The 24336-nt window shown below is 38.1% G+C and overlaps 1 protein-coding gene across 6 annotated transcripts in view; it reads left to right on the top strand.

Moving 5' to 3' along the window:
* The window catches only part of THADA (THADA armadillo repeat containing), a 330140-nt gene that overhangs the window by 98193 nt on the left and 207611 nt on the right, over positions 1-24336 (top strand). For all 6 annotated transcript variants that reach the window (XM_020878085.2, XM_070477517.1, XM_020878083.2 and 3 more), the window contains one exon: positions 688-779. In XM_020878085.2, the coding sequence (XP_020733744.2) occupies positions 688-779 (92 nt within the window). The remainder of the gene's footprint in view (positions 1-687; positions 780-24336) is intronic.

Here is a 24336-nt window from a genome sequence, read left to right as displayed (position 1 = left end):
AGTTATGACCAACCTAGACAGAATATTAAAAAGCAGAGACATTACTTTGCCAACAAAGGTCTATCTAGTCAAGGCTATGGTTTTTCCAGTAGTCATGTATGGATGTGAGAGTTGGACTATAAAGAAAGCTGAGTGCTGAAGAATCGATGCTTTTAAACTGTGGTGTTGGAGAAGACTCTTTAAGAGTTCCTTGGACAGCAAGGAGATACAGCCAGTCCAGCCAAAAGGAGATCAGTCCTGGGTGTCCTGGAAGAACTGATGTTGAAGCTGAAGCTCCAGTACTTAAGCCACCTGATGCGAAGAGCTGAGTCATTGGAAAGACCCTGATGCTGGGAAGTATTGAGGGCAGGAGGAGAAGGGGATGACAGAGGATGAGATGGTTGGATGGCATCATCAACTCGATGGACATGGGTTTGTGTGGACTTCGGGAGTTGGTGATGGACAGGTAGGCCTGGTGTGCTGCACTCCATGGGGTTGCAAAGAGTCGGACCCGACTGAGCGACTGAACTGAATTGAAATGAATTGCTATAAAGTTATTGAAATTGTCTTATTTTTTGAACACAACTATATCTTCTTTAGCCACACACTAGGCAGTTGGGTAATGGCATGAATGTCTAGTTTGAACATTGTAAATGTTGGTTTTATGCCATGAATATTTCTTAACCTGTATTGTGTATTTTTACACAGGTGAGAAATTCATCCACGCTTCTCTTCAGTACCTTGATCACAAGAATATTTGGAGTTAAAAGGGGAAAGGATGAACTTTCCAAAAAAAATAGGTAAGCTTCATCTAGTGCTAACTTTATTTTTTATAAAATATCATTCTGGCCAAAAATAATTTTTAGAATTTTGCTTACTTTTATAGATTGATCTAGAGCATAAAACTATAAAAACACTATAGTAAATGAACCTATGCTGCCAAATTCTAAGCCCCTAGGCAAAAATATCTACTGTTTAATAAGTGGACCTTTCAAAGCAACAAAAATATTGGAAGGTAGCAAGGTCTGAAATGTAGAGCTTGTTTCTCAGTGCAACAGCTAAAGTTGTCTTTTTGTTTTGTTTTGTTTTTTATTTAATCTTCTTCAGGTATTCCTGAAATGTCCTAAATTGCTTTATCTTGATATGTCATCAAGTACTAGCTTGTGTAATATCTTTGCTTTTATAGTAACTGGAAGTTTAAATGTTTATGGTATAATCATCGGGCCATGTCCCAGATTACTTCTGCATTAACCTGTAGCCAAGGGGAGTAGTTAAGATGTTGGCCACAAAAAAAAAAAAAAAAAAGATGTTGGCCACACAGAATAAACAGTGCTTTTTACTTTTAGGTCTTCTGTGTTGTTTACTCTCTAAGATGTTTTTCTCTTAAGATTTTTTTTTTTAATGTCTGGGAAAAAAACTTATTGAAACATTTTGATTATGAGTAATCTTTGGATACAATGCAGAAGTTCTGTTCATTGGTTTTTAAAGAAGAGAAGCTTTGAATAATTATTTATTAGCAGTTGGGAGGTTTTAATGGCAGTCTAGTGGCTTGCAGTTGTTAACACTAGATGTCACTGTGGCTGCATGTTTAATCACCTCCTGTAACTTTATTTAGGGTCTGATTTGGCCCAGTGGTCTTTCTCTTGATGCTCTAGAGATAAATCAAGCCCTATTCCTCTCCTGCCTAAAAAAGTTGATGATCAAACTTTTAATTCAAATTTTAAGCCCTTGTTTATTAAAATATGTTTTCTTGTGGTGGAACTAAGTCTTAGGGATTAGAAAATATCATGAAATAATTGTATGATGCACCATTAGTAATTCTAATGAAACCTATTGGTAGTTCTGAAATGTCATTTAAATTGCTGTTTATCACCCCGTGCCTGCTAAGTTGCTTCAGTCGTGTCTGACTCTGCAACCCCTATGGACTGTATCCTCTGTCCATGGGATTCTCTAGGCAAGAATACTGGAGTGGGTTGCCCCACCCTCCGCCAAGGGATCTTCCTGACCCATGTATCGAGCCCACATCTTTTGCGTTTCCTGCCTTGCCGGATCGGTTCTTTACCACTAGCGCCAACTGGGAAGCCCTATTTATCATTCCATAAAATTCAGTGAATATTTAAATGGAAAGCAATTGGCTATAAATGTGAGTTCCTTGAGTATACTAAGGAAATACTAGAGAGGTTTTTTGGGTTTTTTTGTTTTTGTTTTTTTTAGCTGAGTTGTATTTTTAATAAGGATAACATTATTTTTTTTGAAAGAATGATTATAATTTTTACTACTTGGCTCAGTTCCTAAATAAATTCTTCCTATCACTAGTTATTTTCCTTTTTAGCTTTGCTTATTTTTTAATAATTCAACAAAATGCTAAGGGTTAAAATGGTTTGGTCATATTAGAAGGCCATGGTAAATAGTGTATAAATAAAATATGATATGAGGTTATCAAACAAGTAAAATTAATGTTTAAAACTGAACTCGGAGAAATGCTCTTTTTTTTCCCTTTTACTTTTTATAAAAGTGATTCTTGGATGTGTATGCAGCTTTTACTATGTATAGGAGAAAATGATCAGATTCATTCTATGTAGGTTGCTTCTGAGGAGGGTGGAAGAATAGCAGGTGGGTTACTGCTGTAACCTCTTCGACACAGCATGCTGATGGGAGCCTCCATTCTAAGTTCATTCCTCTTAAATAGGAAAAGTTTCAGAATATATAACTTTCCTAGAAAGAGGGAAATTGAATATTCACATAATTGTTTTGAGTAAAGCTGACAAGTGAAATGAAGGTATTAAAATGTTAACTTTTAAAAACATGATGAGTAGTTTTGGTAAGAGTTTTTATTTCAGTAATCTGAAGCTTGGTATATTTCATTACATTTTCAAGGCTTCTGTTCTATGTTTAACCCTCCAAGAGTCTTATTTCTTCGCAGCATTGCTAGATTTGCTCTCTAAAACCTTAGTGTCTTCAGCTTGCCATTGTTTTTAATGATTCTTCTAGTTGTTCTTTGTTTAATTATGTCATTTTGGGGTGAAATGTTTATGTACCTGTCTGCTGCAATATTAAGTCCCTGAGGGCAGAGCCTTTTGCTTCTATTTTGTGTATATGTGATGGGTGCTGTAAGAATGCTAGTAATAATGATGTCTTTCTTGTTGGTTGGTTACTCAACCATTGAATAACTAAACTCAGCCAGTAAGACCTCACAGGCTGGTGAAGTCTACTTTCACAGCTACAGACTGTTCTGCCACAATCTTGCAAATATGTGCTCTTGATCAGAAAGGAACTGGACATAAAAACATCTGCCTTTCCCATCTAGTGGGGGGAAAAGTGTCTATCTTGGAGTAAACAGACTTGGTTTCTAAGCATTTTGCTGCCACTGGAGATGACCTTAATAGACACCCTTATCTGCTTTGCACTTCAGTTTCTCCATCTATAGACCAGGAATGATAAAATCTGTGTTTTGTATTCATAGGGCTACAGGGAGGATAAAGAAACTATTAGTTCATTTTCTTGTAAAATATTCAAAGTTAGTTAAGTCGCTCAGTCATATCAACTCTTTGCGACCCCGTGGACTGTAGCCCACCAGGCTCTTCCATCCATGGGATTCTCCAGGCAAGAATGCTGGAGTGGATTGCCATTGCCTTCTCCAGGGGATCTTCCCGACCCAGGGATTGAACCCAGGTCTCCTGCATTGCAGGCAGATGCTTTAACTTCTAAGCCACCAGGGAAGCCCAAAGTTCTATGCAATTAGAAATATAATTTGTTTTTTCTCTGTTATCACTTCTTTTGTTATACTCATTCCATTGTCTTACATTGTCTTCTGGACTACAGGATCAGTATCTTATCCTTATTTTTGTTTGCCTGGTGCTTAGCATGGTGTCTGGCATGACCAGAAATACTTGCTTAATGAATAAACAAGTTTTTTTTTTACTAGATGAGAGATGAGACATCTGGTTTCTACTCCTGCCTTTGTTGTCATAGAGCCACCATAACCAAATTAGTTAACCTGTCTGGGCCTTGGTTTTCTCCTCTAAGATAAGAGATTTGGACTATACTTGAGGTCTGTTGTTTCTATCACATAATAAGCTAGGGTTTACATAATTGTTAATAGAATTGTGAGTTTGGTAAACTGCTGTGTTCCCAGTGCCTAGAACAGTACCTGCCTGGTAGTTCAGTTGAGTTCAGTCACTCAGTTGTGTCTGACTCTTTGCGACCCCATGGACTGCAGCACGCCAGGCTTCCCTGTGCATCACCAACTTCCGGAGCTTGCTCAAGCTCATGTCCATTGAGTTGGTGATGCCATCCAACCATTTCATCCTCTGTCGTCCCCTTCTTCTCCTGCCTTCAGTCTTTCCCAGCATCAGGATCTTTTCCAATGAGTCAGTTCTTTACATCAGGTGGCCAAAGTGTTGGAGTTTCAGCTTCACCATCAGTCCTTCCAATGAATATTTAAAGGAATATTGATTTCCTTTAGGATTGAGTGGTTGGATCTCCTTGCAGTCCAAGGGACTCTCGAGAGTCTTCTCTAACACCACAGTTCAAAAGCACCAATTCTTTGGAGCTCAGCTTTCTTTATAGTCCAACTCTCACATCCATGCTTGACTACTGGAAAAAACATAGCCTTGACTAGACGGAACTTTGTTGGCAAAGTAATGTCTCTGCCTGGTAGTAGGAACAAGAAGTCCCCCTTTCATGTATAAAGGAAGGAGCAGGGAATTTCTATGGTGGTCCCGCGGTCAGGAATCCGCCTTGCAGTGTGGGGGACATCAGCTCAATCCCTGGTCCAGGAACTAAGATCCCACATGCTGTGGAGCAGCTAAGCCCATGCACCACAACTGGTGAGTTCATGTGTTGCAACGAAAGACTCCCACATGCCACATCTAAGACCAAATGCAACCAAATTAAAAATACATATATACTTTTTTTTTTTAAGAAAAAGAAAGCAGCAGAGGTTCTGCATCCCCATTAATAGGTATGTAGAGTGTGCTCATAATGATTGAACTCTGGAGCTCATTAGTCTTGTTCTAGATGGGCTTTTTGGATTATGAAGAATGAGAAAACTTGAGTTTCACTTGTTTTAAATACTGTTATTACATTTTAATTTTCTAAAGCACCTTTCCTTTCTATTTATGACCCCCTAGACTGACTTGGCCTGACAGAATGAATAATTGATCCTTTGTAGAATCAGAAACTACACAGCTCTGTGATGTGGGGAGTGTGCTGGGCTTCCCACATAGTCTCCATCTGCCTTGAATGGGCTCACCTGGGTAGTTCCTCATTCCTCACAGACAGGAGCTAAACCAATGTGATCTTTAACTCTGGTCTTTCCCTTTAACCCCTTTGTGTATTAACTGTCAGCTATTCTATTCCCTGGTAAGTGACAAATATCAACATACATGTAATAGTCTGAAAGACTTTATTTTATTCATTACTTTTCAAGAGCTTATTTTTGTTTTCTTTAGTTTTTTAAATGTTTAATTGGAGGATAGTTGCTTTACAATGTTGTGTTGACTTCTGCAATGTGAATCGGTGATAAATATACATATATCCCCTCCCTCTTTTTTTTTCTTTTTTTACTCAGCTTTATTGACGTAAAAATGACAAAATTACATATATTTAAAGTGTGCAACATGATTTGACATACGTATACATTGTGAAATGATTACTAGATTTTGCAATTCTGTTTGGAATTCTATCTCAGTTAAGTTGAAGTTGCCCTAAAATATTTTAAACATATAACTACCTGATTTTCAAAGATAAGCCTGAAATATGATTTTACCCTCAAGATGACATATGAGGAATTCAGCCTTTAGTGCTTTTTTCCATGAAAAGCTTTATTTTAGACTTTGCCAAAGCTTCATGCAGGTGCTCAGTACAGAGTGTTCTATAGCTCTTGCTCTCTGCATGTTAAACCAGTCAGCCAATAAGAATTTGTAAGCATTTGTCATTAACTCAGTGTTGACAAAGCAGAGAAGTCTGTAAGAAATAGAAAACGTGGACCTTGCTCAGGGAGCTTACCTTGCAGCTCGGGAAATAAGAACTGTCATTGGTGAAACAGGTACAAATAGGAGGCAACATACCAGTAATCAGGCGCACAGTGTGGTCTCAGCAATGGATGCATTAGAAAGTCATCAGTGGAGAGCTGAGTGGAGCACTTGGGTGGACTATGTTTCTGATAAAGCTTTGGGGATGAGTAGATTTGGGGTACATAGAAACAAGTAGGTTGAAAAAGAACAAAAGAGAAATAATCTTGTTTTCAGTGTTAAGTGCAATCTTCATTCTGTCGTATTAGAGAGAGCTCATATTCAAATTAATAGCTTAGGATGGTTTAGTACAATTTAAGGGGAAAATGTTTGTAAAAGGATCACTACGTCCAAGTAAAATTATTTCTAATGAGTATGTTGGGAGATGTTAAATTGTTTTATTTTCCTGAGTATAAATAACAGAGACTTGCTTTAGTTATTTCCCTTAACGTCTTAGTGGTGTAGGTCTGGAAGGATCCTCTAAGGAACATCTAATCTAGTCCAGCCCCTGCTTATAGACAGATTTTGAAGCAATTTCCAGACAGACTGGCTTCTCTCCTGTTGTTCATGTTTTCTAGGAAAAGAGATTCCGCAAGTTTTTGTGGTTACCCACTCCATTGTTTGGGAAAGAACTGGGTTCCCAAAAGTAAAATTGGGAGCTGTAGGGCAACTAGGTTTTTATATTTTCAAGAATGTAATTATTAGAATTCAGAATAGCTTATTTTATCTGCTTTGAACTACATAGTAGTTTGTAGCATGTGCCTATTTGGCCAAGCTGAAGATTCAAATTTTCTTTTGACTGTGGCCTGGATAATCTTAACATCCTCAGACCCAAAGGGTTCTCGTTTTTTCCCCATTCAACAAGCATTTATATTGTGTGCCCTCTACTTTATATTGTGTGATCCTCTGCTGGGCACTGGGATCCAAAGATGAATCAGACATACTCTTGGCCCTAAGGAAACTGACCATCTGATGAAGAATATGTCAGTTACCTGCTGCGCTAGATTCTCTGTCCCACCCATGTAAAAGGAAGGGAGAAGTAGTGAAGGAAGACGGCATATCCATTTGTGTGCTCAACATATGCCAAAGTCTTTAGAACTGTCTAATTTAGCCTTCATCACAGCCCTGCAGAGTCATTCTAATTTCACTGAGAAGTAAATTAAGGTTGGTGAGCTTGGGTTACTTGCTGGAGGTCATGCAGCCAGAAAGTGGTAGAACTTGAATCCAAATCCAGCTGCATCTGCAGAGTGCCTGTGGATTTACCCACCAGCACACACAGCCCCTTGTGAGCAGTGAGTCACTGTTGAGAGTCTGGCTTTAGATTTTACATCCTGAGACCATGGGAAATGAGGCACTTCACCCAGAGTTTCAGTGTGGAGCCAGGATTCTCACACCTCGCTTATGGCAAGTTGATTTTAAGACCCTTTAATTACTCCCAATAGGATATCAGTGGCCAGTAAGCCATTTGCCTCTATAAAACTCCTGTATTTGATGATAGTTGGGTACTATAGAGAGAGGATTTGGGGGTTTTGTGATAATCTTTGTCTATGGTATGATGTCTTCCAAGGCATAACCTAATGTTTTTCCAAATCTCTGCTTATATTTTTCACTCGTTTAATAACAATTATAATAATAGCCCTCATTATATTAGTGTTTGTATTTGAGAGGACCTAAGAAGCCACCCAGTCCTGTTCTCATTTTGCAGATGTGAAAATTGAGGTGCTCAAGGTCACACGGCTAGTGCTGGAAATAAGGTTAATGAATATTTTTAGCTCACAGTTAGCTCAACTAGAACATTTAAAAAATTTAGCTGATCATTTATAAATGGAGTTTCTATTAGCAACAATAATACTAGTTTGGATTCAAATATTTTGAAATTAAGCTAAGAGCCCCAGTGTTTTGATATGGTCTGGAGGTGTCATTCATGCATTTTTCATAGTTGTTTATAGAACATTCAATCTAGGTCTTTAGGCAGAGTAGGTAAATGTGTACTTTTGGAGACTGAGAAGTAAAGTACAAGTCTTGAGTGACCCTTATTGAGAAGTTCTTAAAATCAAAATTCTGTCTACTCTGACACTTTGGCCTACTAGAGAGTTTCATGTTTCAAGTTTTTGTTCATTCTTAGGTTCATGGATCACAAGTAGGAAAACCACAAATAAAAATTTTAACCAAAAAGCTCTTAAAAAGAAATATGTTCATGAACTTGAAGTGGGAATTAGTCACTGTGTTCTTAAATATTGACTCTTGCCGGGGCGAAGTAATCTTTGTTCCTAAGTACTGCTTCAGGCCATTGCCTTCTTTAATAACTAAGGCATTGTTGCTTTAGTTTGAGCATGTTCTATGGAATTTTGGCAATGCATGCATCCTCTTTCTGTGTCTCAGTAAAAGCATGAGTAAATATTTTTTCTTAGCTTTGGTATTTTTGTAGCTTACATTTTATATGAACCAGACTAATATAATGTAATACCAGGATTACATAATTTAGGACATCAGGATTTCTTCCAGGGCTATGAGATAAAGTCTTCATTTATCAGGGGCTTTACAAGCAGTATTTGTTGCTCATTCAGTACCTGTAGAGAAATACCACAGAGCTCTTTTCCCAATGAGAAAATGGAGTCAAAGAGGTTAAAACCAGAGGGAACAGTTTCTTTAGAACTTGGATAATACCTCTTCTTTATTCAGAACTTGGTCCTTTTAACTATTGATTTTAGTAATGTATAGTTTGGAAATTTCAGACTATTCTTACTACACACCAAGATGCCAGACTTTTAATAAAATATAATCAATAAAAAGTTTTCATTGAATACTTATTCTGTGCCTTTCTACTCTAATATCTCCTAAAGTAGTTTATGACACGGTCTTGGATTTAAAGGAGTTTATTATTTACTGATAGGGAAAACATGTGAGCTAGTTTAGGAAAAATGAGTATCCAACTCTTCTGATATTGTCAGGGAATGGGGGACGGAGGGAGTCAGAGGAGCATGAGGTCAGTCTCCATGCAGGAGTTAGGGCTTAATCTGGATTTGAAAGGATGGTCAGGATTTGAATAGGTAGAGGGGAGGATGTTGCCTATAAGGTTATATAGGCATGAACAAAGATGTCAGTGGTGGAACAGTTGTTGTATATGTCTGAGAAAGTTAGAAGATAAACCAGACTAGGGCTGAAAGCACACTATAGAAATATTCATTCATTCATCCATTTTTTCCATTTATTCCTAGAGCCAAGGACTCATTGATCACCTACCCTGTGTAGGCACTGGACCAGGTTCTGAAGCTATATCAATGAGTAAAACAGATAAGCCAAGGAGACTGGTTTGAATTTTACATGACATTATGAGTCATTTCAGAGTTTTAGTGTTGGAATATTCCATGATACAGGCATTGTTTTAGGAAATCATTTGAGAAGTGATTGCATTTTGTGTTCCCCACTGGCAGTATAGGAAAATATGATGCCAGACTATGGAGGAAAGTTACTTAGGAATAACTTGTACTCTCTGTAGATTGTTAAATCATGGTTCCAGCTTGATGTGTGTGTGTTTTTTTTTTAAACATTTATTGTTTGTTACTTCTAAATTGAGTAGTGGTTATATCAGAGGGGAATATACCTTATGTTTTGAGGATTACTAGTTTCCTCAAGGTATTAAAAAGATATTTAGTGAAAAGTAGATTATTATAAAGTCAAGTAAGTTTTGAAAATACTGGATTAAATTCAAATTTCTTTATGACAGGACTTCTCAGAACCTTTCATATGCTCTAATAGGCTTTATGAATCTTCAGTAACCTAAGATGTTTGACCATGGATCTCAGAACATCTCTTACCCTCTTATGTTCCATCACACATAGTTTAGGGGATACTGCCATGGGGATACTGATTGAGGCAGGTGAAAGGCATGTTTCCAATCATTAGGAGCTGTACAATATGTGACAAAGGAAGATATTCATTTCAGGTCTATCTTGGTAGCAACAGAAGGACTTTGTATTAGTTGCAGTTAAATATGCTGTAAGTTATCTTGAGTTGTCAGGTAAAAATTTACAATGGTATCCTCATATGGTAGGTGGTCAATAAATATGAATCAGTAAAATCTCATAACTTTAGACCTTTTAAAATCTTATATATAAAATGCTTCCTTGGGAGAATAAACTTTACACCAAATTAGTTTCTTCTACCATTTTGTCAGATGAAGGTAATGTCCCTTTTCCCCAAAGCTTTGGTCATTGATAATGGGGGAAATAGGGCCTACACCATGATTGATGAACTTAACAAAGTTAGTGCCAAGCCCATCAGAGTGTGATGTATGTATCTGTGTGTGTGTTTGTTGGGAGGGCAAATAAGGAGAGGAGAACAGAACAATACCCATATTTGAAATATAATAGGTAAGACTTTAGGACCTACTAGTATGGCTGAATTCTATGCCTTTGGTCCGTATGTCTTGCTAGCAGCATCTTGTTGTTGTCCTTCATCAAGGACACTTGGAGCTATTATAAATAGCTCCATTGTAAATATTTAAACAGAGGCTTTAAATAATTCAGATTTGAAGCAGTTAGAATGCTTTTGGCTGCAAGTAACAGAAAACCCAAATAAAAATTTAAACTATAAGGAAAAGTTACTGTTTCAAATATAACCAAGAAGTTTTAAGGGGGATTGATTTATTCATCACTGATTAATTGATGAGGTTGATAACATCATCAGAGACCCCGGTTCTTTCCATTCTTCACCATGCAATCCTGGATGTGAAGGCACTGGCCCCAAGCAAGCTTTCTTATGATTTCAAGATGGCTGCCACTCCTGCCATCACATCTCGATGCAGCAGATGCAATATTCAGTGGCTTGTGTGTCCCTATTTCTTTTTCAGAATGACAACACCACCTCCTGTATGAGTTCCCACACTCTCAACTCCACACTCTACAGACTTCCCTTCAACATCTTTTTGGCAGTGTTAACATCTTAGTATGCCCCAGCTTATCCCGGACAAGGGAAATGGATCCACCATGATTAACTGAGACTAATTAGACTTCTCCAGTTGGATCTGGGGTTGGTGCCAGCCCTCCCTGAAGCATGAGAGTAGAGAGAGAAGGGTGAATACCCAACCAAAGTCAAATGCTGTTAAAGAAAGGATGGGGTGAGAGCATGGATTTTTATTAGGTGACTAATAGTTTCTGCTGTTATATCCTTCTAGGCTATCTCAAGAGCTTTGAAAATGTTTTCATTTCATTAGGAAGATAAATTATATATGTAGTGTTTTAGCCTAATAGGAAAGTGTGTTTTCCCTTTATTTATGCAATTCCTTCATGTAATTTTTAAAAGATATGAAGTAGTAAAAGTGTCTGGCTTTGTGGTTCTGTATCACTCCTATAGGCAAGGCTTCATTAAAAAAATTTCATGCAGGAATGAAGTTTTGTCTTCACACAGGAAAGAAGTTTTTGTAGAGCTTTAAAATAGAGATACTGAATAAAATACAATGAATTTCTAAGTCAGAAAATGCTACTTTGCCATATAAAATATCTCTCTGATTCATAGCTAACCTCCAACAAGCTAACAGAGCATTAACATTGTTTTTATTATAAACTCTAACTCACTTTGGAATTTGACCCATATTACAACATTGATTTTGTTCTTGCAGCGTCAAATGGTATGAAGTCAAATCTAAATTTATTGAAATTGGTACTTAATTATTTTTATTTATAAACACAAAATCCCTATTTTATTTAAACTGAGCATGGTATTTTGATGTGACTTTTGGGGCCTCTGAATTCAAATTAGGCCATCTGTCTTGAACGATTTCTCTTTCTTTATCTGCCAGGTTTCTTTCTTTTCTGTCTGTCCAAACTGTTACCATTTTGTTCTGTACAAACTGCCTCTATAGAAGTGGAACTGTCTGGGTCACAGTAAACCAGCCCAGCTCAAAGGAAGTTGGGGTCAGACTGGCTGCATTTGACAAGGATCAGTAAGTCTGATCCAGGTGCTAAACCTTGGCGGTCTAGAATTTTCTACTGTATAAGCACATCCTTAGAGCCATCCATTGCTCCTAAAACATCTTTGTCGTTCTTCTGTTTATCTCTATGATCACTCGTTGTGAACAACTAATTTAGATACATAAAAACAATCTTCCGTTTATAAGCACATTTCCTCCCTTTAAATTCACTTGATTCCCGTTTTCACCCCCTACAATCAAAGCCCTCCCTCCTAGGCCACTGGTTTCACTTTTACAAGTGGTGCTCTGTTTGGATGGGTCAGTATTGTTTTTTTTTTTTTCTTCATCGTTTGTTCAACATGTTTCCTGTGTTCAAGACACTGAGCACTGAGCGGAGTATAGACCTTTGTAAAGTGTGATCTGTGTATTTGAAGAATAGTGGAGGAGGAGAGCTAAGACTTGAACTCAACTGTCACGCAAGGTGGAAAAGCCACGAATGCTCTGAGAGCACCTTTCCTGCCCCTCAGGGGAGAGCCTGAGTGCGCCTCTCCTTCCGCTTCCTGGCTTCTGCTTCCTGGCTTCCGCTTCCTGGCTTCCATGCCACAGCGGAAGTGCACCTGTACAGCGCTCACACTCTTCAAACGCTCATCGTCTGTAAGCTCTCCTCCTTCCCTTCCCAGTTCTGCCATTTAGGTGGGAATATCTCACGTGACCATTTCTTTATCTTGGCTTTGCTTTATCTGTGGGACAAGCAACGGTTCAGATCAATCTGTAAAAGAGAGAGCAGTACTAATGATATCCCTTCCCTGTCTGTATTTGGAAACGCAGTTCTCTGTAATGGAAAAAAGTGTCACTGGCCTCTGAAGGTGGTGAACGCCCACTTTTTCCCCGGAAACACACCACAAGTCATCCGCTCTGCCTCCTTTCTGCTTTTAATTAAGCCAACTTAATTTTCCTAAGCTTCAACATGTTAGGGAAATAAAGGAGAACTTCTCTTTCAATGGTGTTCTCTTGCTTTGATTAGCTACTAATGCTGCATGTAATAACATAGGGTTTAACTTTTTATCGTTGTTAAAATATAATGTTTCAGTGGGAAAGTAAATGTATTTTCTAAGGGATACCTGCAGTGCCTCCACTTATAATATTTATGTCTTTGGAAAACGTGTTTCAATTGCCAGATGATCATTTGTAAATTGTGGCCTTTCTACAGATGGTCATTTCTTTCTTAAATACTTGCTTGTTCTTTTCCTTCTTGTTTTCATCCCCGACTGCCTTCAGAATTGTACTGCCAAAGTGGTTGGTTCACCCATGAAAATTGAATTCCAGGGGATTCATGGCATTTTCTGTTCAGGTTTATTTCTCTGGAAATCTCTTCTTGCCCCCCCCCCCCCAATTAAATTAAAATGTAATGATTTTTCTTGGTTTTGTAAGTAAAACTCTTTCTAGCATTTTTCTAGCACTTTAAAATAACATTCCTTATGATAGACAAACCATGGTTAATTTAATAATTCTCTTACTATTAAATATTTAGTTTTCCCCTAATTTAAAAAATATTTTTAAAAATGTTGTGGTGAGTATCTCTATTTACAAAGTGTTTTAAAATGTAGGGTTTTTTCTTACAGATAGATTCTCCTCAGTGTGATTTCTTGGCCACAGTATATAACTAGACTTCAGATTCTTTTTATGTATTGTCAGAATTTTTGATAAATTAATCTTGAAAAATGATTTCCCCCATCACCTTCTTAACTCAGAATTTTCACTAGTTTTCTGTTGCCCATGGTCTAACATCTCTGCCCCTTTAGCTGGCCTTTGTCCTTTTTGTTAAATCTTTTTGTTTGTTTTCTTGTTTCAACAAACTGCCTGCCATTGAGCATTTAGTCTGTCTTCTTTTTCCATGTTGTACAAAGTGGTACAAGAAATACCTTCATAGTTTTTAGCTTTTCCTATGTTTTCTGGACTGTTTCTTTGGGATGAATGATCAGAAGTTGAACTACAGAATTAAAGAATATAAACATTCCATGAAACTGATAGCCAGACTTCCTTTAAATAAGAAAACGATTTACAAATTTCCCAGCATGTATAATCTTTCTAGTAGTAGGTATTATTCTTTTTTTAAAGCAAGTTTTTGAGAAGATGAGAGGGGAAAATTACCATGTTGTTTTAATTTATATTGCTGTTATTAATGATAAGTTTGAACATTTGCCCACATTATTTGTTGGTTAATTGTATTTTCTTCAGTTTAGCTTTCAAGGCCCTATATAATTTGAACCTGCCCTTTTCACCTTGTCTCCTATTAGTCAAACCCACAAATATTTATCGAACTTCTCCTAACTACCAATGAATTCATGTAGTCTAATCTACAATCAACCTAAGCTAACTACTGTTCCTTTCAATATTATGATTTTCCTTTTTGTTGCTTTTGATCATGCTTTTTCTGTTCCTAAAATGCTTATCCCTTCTCTTCTGCTTACAGTATGCTGATTTTTCCCATCCTTTAGGGTTCACCCTGAATCCTTTTTCCTCTGAGAAGTTTTCCCTGACTTTAATGTGGCTTCCTTGAGAGCAGGACCTGTGTCTGATGCCTTTTCTTTTGCCCTGGTATCTTGTAAAGGGTTTGCCTTACATCGGAGGCAAAGAAGCGATCTATTGATGTTGCTAAGAAAATGCATATGGTGTTCAGCAGCTCTCGATTTAACCTTTGACTCTGACTTTGAGCAAGTTTAGTTTTTGTTGAGTCTCAGTTTCTTTATCCCACCATCATCATGGATGGGAGATGATACTTCAATCTGCCTCCAGAGTTGCTATGAGGAGTGAGTGTGATAAAGCTCATAAAGGGCCTGGTGCAGTGGTACTTGGCATACAGGAGGCTCTCTTTAAGTGAGAATTGTTTTTAAATTAGCTGAACGAAGAATGCTTGGTAATCCCAGTACTCACTGGTCTCCCTTTCCTTAGGCCTCTTCCAGGTGTACCCCAAATGATGTGTGATGTCTCTTCCTTGTGTTGGGATTGCTTCTTACGAATTAGTTTGTTGCTGTTCAGTTGCTAAGTCATGTCTGACTCGTTGCCACCCCGTGGACTGTAGCCTGCCAGGTTGCTCTGTCCTTGGGGTTTCCCAGGCAAGAATACTGGAGTGGGTTGCTTTCTGCATTGGCAGGCAGATTCTTTAGCACTGAACACCAGGGAAGCCCATGTGAACTAATTAGTTACTCTCAAATCAATTCCAAGCTACTAAGGGGAGGAATTGTGTTTTAATTCTGTTGCATGTCCTAAAGCACTGTGTTTTGATTGGTTAGGTATAGTTGAGTAACTTTGGTAACAATGAAAATAAGGGCAAAGCAGTGATGAAGATCTCATTTCTGTTTTTTACGGAAATCTTTACTGGACCTTTGCTAGAAGAAGTTATTGTATTTTAGGGTCTTTAAGAAATGCTTAGTTTTGTTGCCTGTTCAGCCAAATTGAGTTAGTTATCCAGTAGAAAATGGTAAAAATATCCAGATAACACCACTGGATTTCACTTTTCCATATAGAGTTTCAAAGTGTTGTATTCATTAATATTTGTGAGAAACCTATGGTTAATACCACCAGAAGTCATAAACTAAACCAGATTTCCCCCGTTTTAACTTTCACATGACTTGGATTAACAACAGTGTTACTCCCTAATTTACACCTGGGATTTAAAAACCTTCTCAAAAAGCTGAAACAGTGATTCATATTTAGTCACCATATGACTGGGTTATTTTCATTTATTGAAAATATAAACAAGAAAAAATATCCTGGATAAAGAGCTCCATGTATTTTAACTAGTGACAGATGCTGTGATCAGAATTTCTACTTAAGTCAGGCATTTTTGACATACACCTCAAGCCTCGCAATTAAGCTTTATGCCTTTCCAAACATAACAGTTAACCAATAAACCAAAATATCAGCCCGGTCTGGCTTAGCTCAGCGGTCTTTTGATTTCTTCCAGTCTGTTTGATGTGGAGGCTTATTGAGATTTATCTACTGAGCTGTTCATAGTTTGTAGGGCTGGCTATATTATATAAGATTCCATTAGTGACGGGAGAGTGTAGACAGTCTCTACAGTGGAGATAATTTAGTCAGTTGTGCTGGTCATGGTTTTGTTGAAATTTTTAAGACTTCTGTCAAGATTTTTAAAAACTTAGACTCAATGATTTTTATTTCCCAGTTTATACTATGAGCCTCAAAACAGATATAGTTTGATTGGTCCAGTTTAGTAGAAAGTTTAACTATCAGTAGGAATCTCTATGTAGATTGAAAAGTTTTCCACTTATTGGGACCAGTTTATCCACAAGGGAGATAAAAATTAAAAATATACAGTAAGCAATTATAAATGTTGGGTATGCTACATACTAAGTCACTTCAGTCACGTCTGACTCTTTGCAACCCTGTAGACTGTAGCCTGCCAGACTTCTCTGTCTGTGGGTTTCTCCTGTCAAGAATACTAGACTGGGTTGCCGTTTCCTACTCCAGGGAATATTGGGTATGCGGTGAGTTAGATATCATTCCATTATGCTGTTTGTGATGGTAATAGCATCAGTATCCTCAATTTCATAAGATAAAAACTGCAAGGGACCTTCATTAACTTATGTCATGCAATCCTGGTTGGAATACTCAATAAGATAATTATTATTGTCCTCATTCTAAATGACACACTTGGAATTCATATTATTTATTTGCTACATGTCTCATATCTAGTATGAAGCAGAGCTGGTGTTGAAGTTCAGATACAACTCCCAAACCAGTTATTTTTGCATTTTGTTAAAGCTTTTTCTTCTATAATACACACTATTTCTAAAAGTAACAATGTCCTACCAAACAGCTTTCCAGTGGTTTAATCACATCCTCTTTCCTAAGAAGTAGATTAAAATGACTCATGTTTACCCTGCTGGAGATGAGAATAAGAGCATATTGGAGGAATAATAAAATGTATTCATTCTTTCTGCCTCAGTTGCCTCATGTATTGAATGGGGAAGGTAACTAACACTCACCTCATTGGGCTTTGAGGTGGATTAGGTGAATAAATGGGGCTTCCCTATTGACTCAGATGGTAAAGAATCTGCCTGAGATGCAGGAGACCATGGTTTGATCCCCGGGTTGGGAAGACCCCCTGGAGGAAGGCATGGGAACCCACTCCAGTATTCTTGCCTGGAGAATCTCCATGGAGAGAGGAGCCTGTCAGGCTACAGTCCCTGGGGTATCAAAGAGTCAGACATGACTGAGCGACTAAGCACAGCACAGCACAAGTGAATAAATAAATGCGAGGAGATTAGAAGAGTGCCTGGCATAGAGTAAATGGTAATATGTTTTGCTATTATTGCCTTCATTTACTCAGCAGGGTTTATTCATCCGTTGCTACATGCCAGGTAATGTACTAGGTATTGAAAGGTAAATAAGTCCAAGTCTTTGGTCTCACAATCAAGGGAAGGAGACATACAGCAGACTGTACACCATTGGCATGAATGTTCTATACAGAGGTCTGCAAGGAGAGATTTGGAAGCAGGAGTAGAGATGAGTACCCGCTGTTAGAAAGGCTTCCTATGAGAATCCGGGCTGAGCTTAAAGTAAAAGTTAGCCAAGGAAGGAGCAGAGGAAGAAAAAGGAGCCCGAGGACAGATGACAGTGGTTGGTATGAACACATTTCCTCAGTTAGGATTTCTTGAAGACTTTCCCTAGTAGTCACAGTATTGTTGTTGTTCAGTCACTGTCACATCCAACTCTTTGTGACATGATGGACTGCAGCCCACCAGGCTTCCCTATCCTTCAGTACTCCCAGAGTTTGCTCAAACTCATGTCCATTGAGTCAATGATGCCATCTAACCATCTCATCCTCTGAATAGTTACTTGTTTAAAATATTGACTTATGGAATCTTTCTTATGGAGAATATTATGAAGAACTATGTTTTAAGGAACACACTTTGGGAAATTAAGTAAATCTGGTGGTGAGAAATGAGTGCAGGTCTGAACTAGAATAGACATGGAGAAGGGGGTATGGTTAGAGATATTAAGTCAGTTTAACAGTATTTAATGAAAAACGAAGAGACTAAGGGAGAGGAAAGAAAGATAGTGAGGTGAGAACAGATTTGGGGCTTAGAATAGTGTCTGGGGCTGATGGTGCAGTTTATAGAGGTGAAGATTTAGGCGAACCATTGGGAGGGTGGAATGGGGGAGATTTGGACTTAAGTTATTGTACCTGTTTTGAGGTGCCCAAGGGACACCCAAGGGAACGTACTCATCACACCATTCATTGTCCTCGGTGTGGAGCATATGAGTGAGTTCTGGGCCGGATGAAGGAGTCATTCGTGAGAGATCGTATTTTATGCCAGGAAACTGGCTTGAGAGAACCCAGTCAGGTGAGCGTAGACTTGCTGGGGCCATCACTGTTTAAGGGACATGTGGAGAAGGAGGCTCTCTCAGCAGAGATTATTTCGACAATCTAATCTTTGGGACAGTTCTGATGTTCTTTGGGACAATTTGATATTCTTTGTCAGTTCCCCTGTGCCCTCTTTTAAAGATCTATGAGTATTTTGGTGTTGTTTTTTTTTTTTTTTTTGGGAAAGTGTCTGACTCCACCCATGTAGGAAACCTACTTTGTGGGCCACTCCTTCTCCCAGGAATCTGGGTAGTTGTAGAAAGAGGCACTTCACCCACACCCTAAGCTCTCTGCGGAGAGTGTGAGAGATACCGCCCAACCCTTCAAGCCCAATGGGGGAAGGTGGAGCCATGTGCACTGTACGTTTTTGAGTATGAGGTCCTTCAGTGTAACTGGAAAAATCATGAAAGAGAAGTATTCCACTAGATTAAACAAGTTCAATGGGTTTTAATTTTCCTGATAAACTATTATTAAGAAATTGTTTTGGAGATTTACTCTCCGAGTAGGATTAGCGAACCTACATTTTTCGTTTGGATAAGTGGTTCTTTAATTAGAAACCAAGATTAAGGGAATAGTTTCCCATTGCTTTATATAGTGTAGAGAAGGTATGTGCAAATGTCAAATGAAAGTTTTCCTCATGCTAGTGAGGAGCAGGGGAAACAAGAGGAAATTATAATATGTTAAGGGAAAGGATTCTGTTCATCCAGCGTGCCTGCTTTTATCTTCAATTCTGGAAGTCTCTGCCGGCATTTTTTTTTTTCTAATTCCTTATTCTTGTTGTGCCAGAAGTTGCATATTTCTGGCAAAATGTTCATTACTGGCTAGGGGTGCAGCAAGAAATCCTTTGCCAGAGAATTAAGCAAGCAGAAGTCTGTCAAAACAAATATTCTAGTTTGAAAATATAGTCCTGTGGGGGGGGAAGGGGGAGGGTGGATAGTGGAGGAGGCCAGGGCATGTTCTAAGGCTGAGTATTTATTTCATAAGAATTCCGTGTCCTAAAAGATTGTTGTTGGTAGGAGTGCTGGAAAAAACAGGATTGTGGTACATTAAATGTACCAATGAGCAAGGATGGATTTTCTGGGGATTTTTGGTTTGCTTTTGTGTTTGGTATTTAGCTCCTATAATGACAGTCTTTGCTAAGAGTGAAACATTTTGATAACAAATAGCCTTTAAATTTAATTGAAAAGGAATTTAACAAAAGTTATGTTTACATGGAAAAACTCTCAGGCCTGAGGATATTAAACATGTATAAATAAACATGCACATAAACACACAGTCCACTTCATAAGCATTTATTTGACTGGGAAATGCCAGCTTTATGTAATTTCAGTCTTACAAGTATTGGCCTATTGATTCCAAAATAGCACAATTTTTTTTTCTTCCCAACTTTTCCTTGTACCTCTCCCTTGTTACTTTAAAAGAAAATAATTTTATAGAAGAATGATTATAGATTGGATAGATGTAAGGTTTTGGGATTTCTTTGCTGTTTAGTTGCTTAAATCTATTATAATTTTGCTCTTCAAGTTGGAGAAGCATAGACTGACATTTGTGTTACTTTCCACTGGGCTATGGGGTGGGATTAACCATATTAAGCTCCAAGGATGAAAATCATTGCACACAGAGGTGGATTTTGAAGATTTCCTGACCATATATCTGCCTACAAATGATGTTATTTTTTGAAAGAATTTTAAAAACTAAAATGTGCTGCATTGTAATATTGAAGTAAGTGATCACACATAATAGAATGTCTTCATAATAAAGAAAAGCCCTCAAAGTAGTATTAATGAAATGTAGACTGCTTTATTCTTATCTCCTTTTAGGCAAGTTTTAGACTAGCTGCCATCTAGGCAATTCAGGGAACACATATGGGCGGAAACCTTCTTGCTCTTTGATTTTCCAATTTCCAGTACTTTAGTTACTGGAAGAAACATTAATTAATATACTTAAAACAATATAGTCATTCAAAAGAATAAATTTTTTTGGAGGGGTTGAAAAGATCACGGTGCACCATTGGAATTTGCCTTTAGTAAATGTAACATTTGTTTTCTAAAGAATTATAACAACATACTTAAATTCCAGAACAGTAAGCAAAATAGCTTAAGTTCACTGACTTGAAAAAACATTCTTTTATACTGCACGGTTCTAAAATAAATACTTAAAAGAAACAGAGAGCAAGCCATTCTATCTTGGATTTCATTTTCCTTCAGATAGAACAGCTAGAACAAACATTCTTGCTAGTTAACATTGCCTGTGTTTTTATGAAGTTAATAACTGACCTGTCAATCATGTCCTATATAAATACGGTAGTTGAATGCTTTCTGCTTTAGAAGCACTTTTATTTACAAGAGCTGCCAGCCAAGATTTCCAAAGGACTCCATGGGCTGTTTGCTTTGATCTGTTTTGAGGGCTGGTCTCTTTATACCTGTTGGTTCGCTATTTATGATACCTTTGTGTAATCAGGTATGGGGAGAGCAGATGTGCAGAATAAACACGTCTTAAGGAAACCAAGGCTCAAGAGAAATCATGTAATTATGCACCAACAGCTTTAAAAAGAGAGAGAGAGAGAATATTCCCTTAAATCAACTGAGTTGCTGTTATGACAAGAGAACAGATGTTGTGGTATTCACCCCAGAGAAAGAAAAGATGCTCTCTTAAATCTGAGTTTGTAATGAATGGAGGTGGTGTGTTTATCCCTACCCTTCAAACTGTTGCTCTCCTTTTAAATTTTTAAATTGCTGAGATGTTGCAGCTCCTCTCAGTTGACTTTTTACCTTTGACCTTTTTTCATTTGCTCCTTCCCTCGCAAATGTTTACCACATGTCTCTATCCAAATAATTGTCTCTCTGTGGGAAGAGTTACCTTTGGTTTTGAACTGAAAGACACCTTTTTATGTTTAAGGCAGGTTTCAGAAAGGGATGACTTTTTGTTGTTGTGTGTTTTTTAATTTTGATTTGGGGTCTGCCTCCTAAGAGATCCTGAAAGCCAAATTCATCTCTGTATCCCCCACCATGCTAAGCATAGTGCCTCTGACAGTGTTAAGGGCTCAGTCATGAAAAAATGGCAGAAATGAAGAGAAACCCAAGTCCTTTGGTCTTGTTTCCAAATTGATCTATTGATCTTTTGGTTTCTTTCATTTTTCAGTGGAATGTTGCCCTAATAATTCCTGTACATTTATATTTATATATTGCTTTTCTCTAGGAATCTGAATGTTTTAATATATTGGAGAGGTGCTTAACTTCTATTTTATTTTACAATTGGAAAGCTTCCCCTACTTTTTCTAAAGTAGAAAACTCCCCATCACTTTGCAGTGCTCTGCTGATTTAGAGATTTTCAAGTATGTGGTGTTCCCCTGCTACTTTGGGCAATTCTCTTTATCCTTTTCGTTCATATCAATTTTACTGACATTTTTTGGTCAGCAACTTTTCCTCTTGTGACACTGGCATGAATCTTAGACTTTCTAAGGAAGGGTGCCTGAACATGTCCAAAGGTTTAGAGAGCAGATCTTTTATTAACTATTCTCCTTGCTGTCATTATTGCTAAGAAAAGTTTCAAAATCCAGTGCCTTGAGCTGATATGTTTGCTGCTTATTTGATTCCTTATTTATAGTTTTATTTTCTTGTTGTTTTGCTTTTTCTTCTAGCTTTATTGAGACATAATTGACATACAGCACTGTATAAGTTTAATGTGTATAGCATAATGATTTGACTTACATACATCAAGAAATGCTTACCACAGTAAGTTTAGTAAATCCGTCATCTCATATAGATACAAAATTAAAGAAATAGAAAAAAATATTTTTCATTTGATGAGAACTCTTAGGATTTACTGTCTTAACAACTTTCATATTTAACACAGAGCACTGTTAATTATATGTATCATGTCGTACATTATATCCCTAGTATTTATATATCTTATAACCAGAAGTTTGTCCCTTGTGACCACCTTCCTCCAGAGTGTACCACTCCTACCTCTGGTAACCACAAATCCGATCTCTTTTTCTGTGAGTTTGTTTGTTTGTGTGTTTTTGAAGTATAATTGATCTACAACACTATGTTAGTTCCTGTTACACAACATAGTGATTCAGTATTTCTGAACATTTCAAAATGATTACTGTGATAAGTCCAGTTAATGCTGTGTCACCATACAGATTTTAAATGCTAGCTTATATAAGATAATCAAAGTATAAAATACAGCGTCAGATACTGTATTTTCAGCATATTCAGCAGCCTTCCCCAGATAATCACTTGCCATAGTGTAAAATCATTTTGTAAACTTCAAGGTAGATTAAAGCTTGCCTTTACATTCTGGACTCCCTCTTCACAACTTGTGGGGTCAAAAGTGGGAAAGTCCTGGGGTCACCTGGAGCCAGTGAGAGCAAGAGAGAGCAGTCATGTCACCTTTGTTGAGGTGAAAGGCTCTAAAAGGTATGAAATTGCCCAAATTACATTTGAGCATTCTCAGGCCTTGGATTGCAGAACCTCTATTAGAAGCTGAGTGGCACAGGGCAGCCCAAGATCAGGTCTTGGAAGGAAGCAGGAGTAAGCTGGAGTCAGCCATGCCCCAGACACCGTGGAGGAGACTGCCTTTCCGCTTGATGTGCACAGGGACAGTTTTGAAAGTCCATGGTACTGCTTAGTTGGCAGACTAGAGGAAGGAAAGTCCCCTCCAATATTTTCATTTTGCATTCGTCCAAGGCTCAAACCTATAATTAAATTTTCTGAACAAAGACCCTATTAACGCACACCATCCAGATTGATGACTAACAGCTCTTCCTTCCAGGTCCATAAGGAAATCTGTAACGCTTTATGCAAAAAAGACCCTAGTCAGGGGCTTTTGGTAAAGAATCCGCCTACCAATACAGGAGACATGGGTTCAGTCCCTGGGTCAGAAAGATCCCCTGGAGTAGGAAATGGCAACCTGCTTCAGTATTCTTGCCTGGAAAATCCCATGGACAGAGGGGCCTGGTAGGCTACAGTCTATGGGGCCACAAAGAGTCAGATGTGACTGAGCACATACTTTTCAACAGAATGAAGATTTATTTAAAAATTTTAAAAAAGACCCTAGTCAGGTTTGGAGAGAGGATTGAGTAAGGTGTAGTTAGGACTGGGTTTGCCTTTAAGAAGTCATTTTTCAGTGCTGTGTAAAATGAACCTTTCAAGTGGCTGCTGCATATACTCAAGTATATGTGATTGAGTGATCTAAAACTTAGTCACAGTGATAGGATTTTATTTAAAAATCTATGAAAATATACTGATTTTTAAATTTTTGAAACCTTGCTGAGAAAAATTCCTTCTTTTAATTCTTCCGTGTGGGCAGTATAAACTTGCCTAAAAATATTTATGACAGACCTAAACACAATTTTTACCTCATGTGACCAAAACTTCAAGTAGCGTTCCAGCATTTGAGAATCAGGTTGAAATTCATTAGCGTGGCACTCAGGGCCTTCCAGGGTCCAACCTGCTCTCTACCAGAGGAGCTCTAGACTCCTGCCTTGTCCTGAGGCAGGGGGTCCACATCTCTACCTCCATGGTGTCCGTGTGCAACCTCATCTCCTCCATATACTTCCTCTACTAGAAGCTCTTCATGCCTTGGGAAAGGGAAGCCCTAGCTGTCCTGCAAGGCCAGGCGTCACCTAGACTAGTTTAGGACCCCCTTTGCCTTTGCTCTGCGTTTCCAAGTGGGTCCGCCTGCTGGTTGCCTTCCCTCTGTGAAGCTGGCCTTCCCCAAGCATCCCTTTGTAGGGCCTCCTCTCTGCTTTGGCCTCCAGAGCAAGGTGATACCACCATTGGCTCTTACCCTGCCAGTCCTTCAGCCGTGCTTTGTTTTGATTCTGCTTTATTTTTCACACTTGATTTTAAGTCTCTGAGACTTAGAATTGTATCTTCTATGTGCTAGTGTCCTCCAGAGCATTTAGCCTACTGCTGAGCACATGTTTGTCCTTTTCCTTGATTGGTGCTTGTCTAGGCCCAGGACTTCATCATTAGCAGTTTGTGAAGACAGTGAGCTGTTTTCAGAACCACTAGGTACCTTTGTACACCAGG

This window comes from Odocoileus virginianus, chromosome 2 (genome assembly GCF_023699985.2).
Source record: "Odocoileus virginianus isolate 20LAN1187 ecotype Illinois chromosome 2, Ovbor_1.2, whole genome shotgun sequence".
NCBI lineage: Eukaryota > Metazoa > Chordata > Mammalia > Artiodactyla > Cervidae > Odocoileus > Odocoileus virginianus.
The sequence above is the reverse complement of the archived record's forward strand: the minus strand, read 5'-3'. Positions and strand labels throughout refer to the sequence as shown.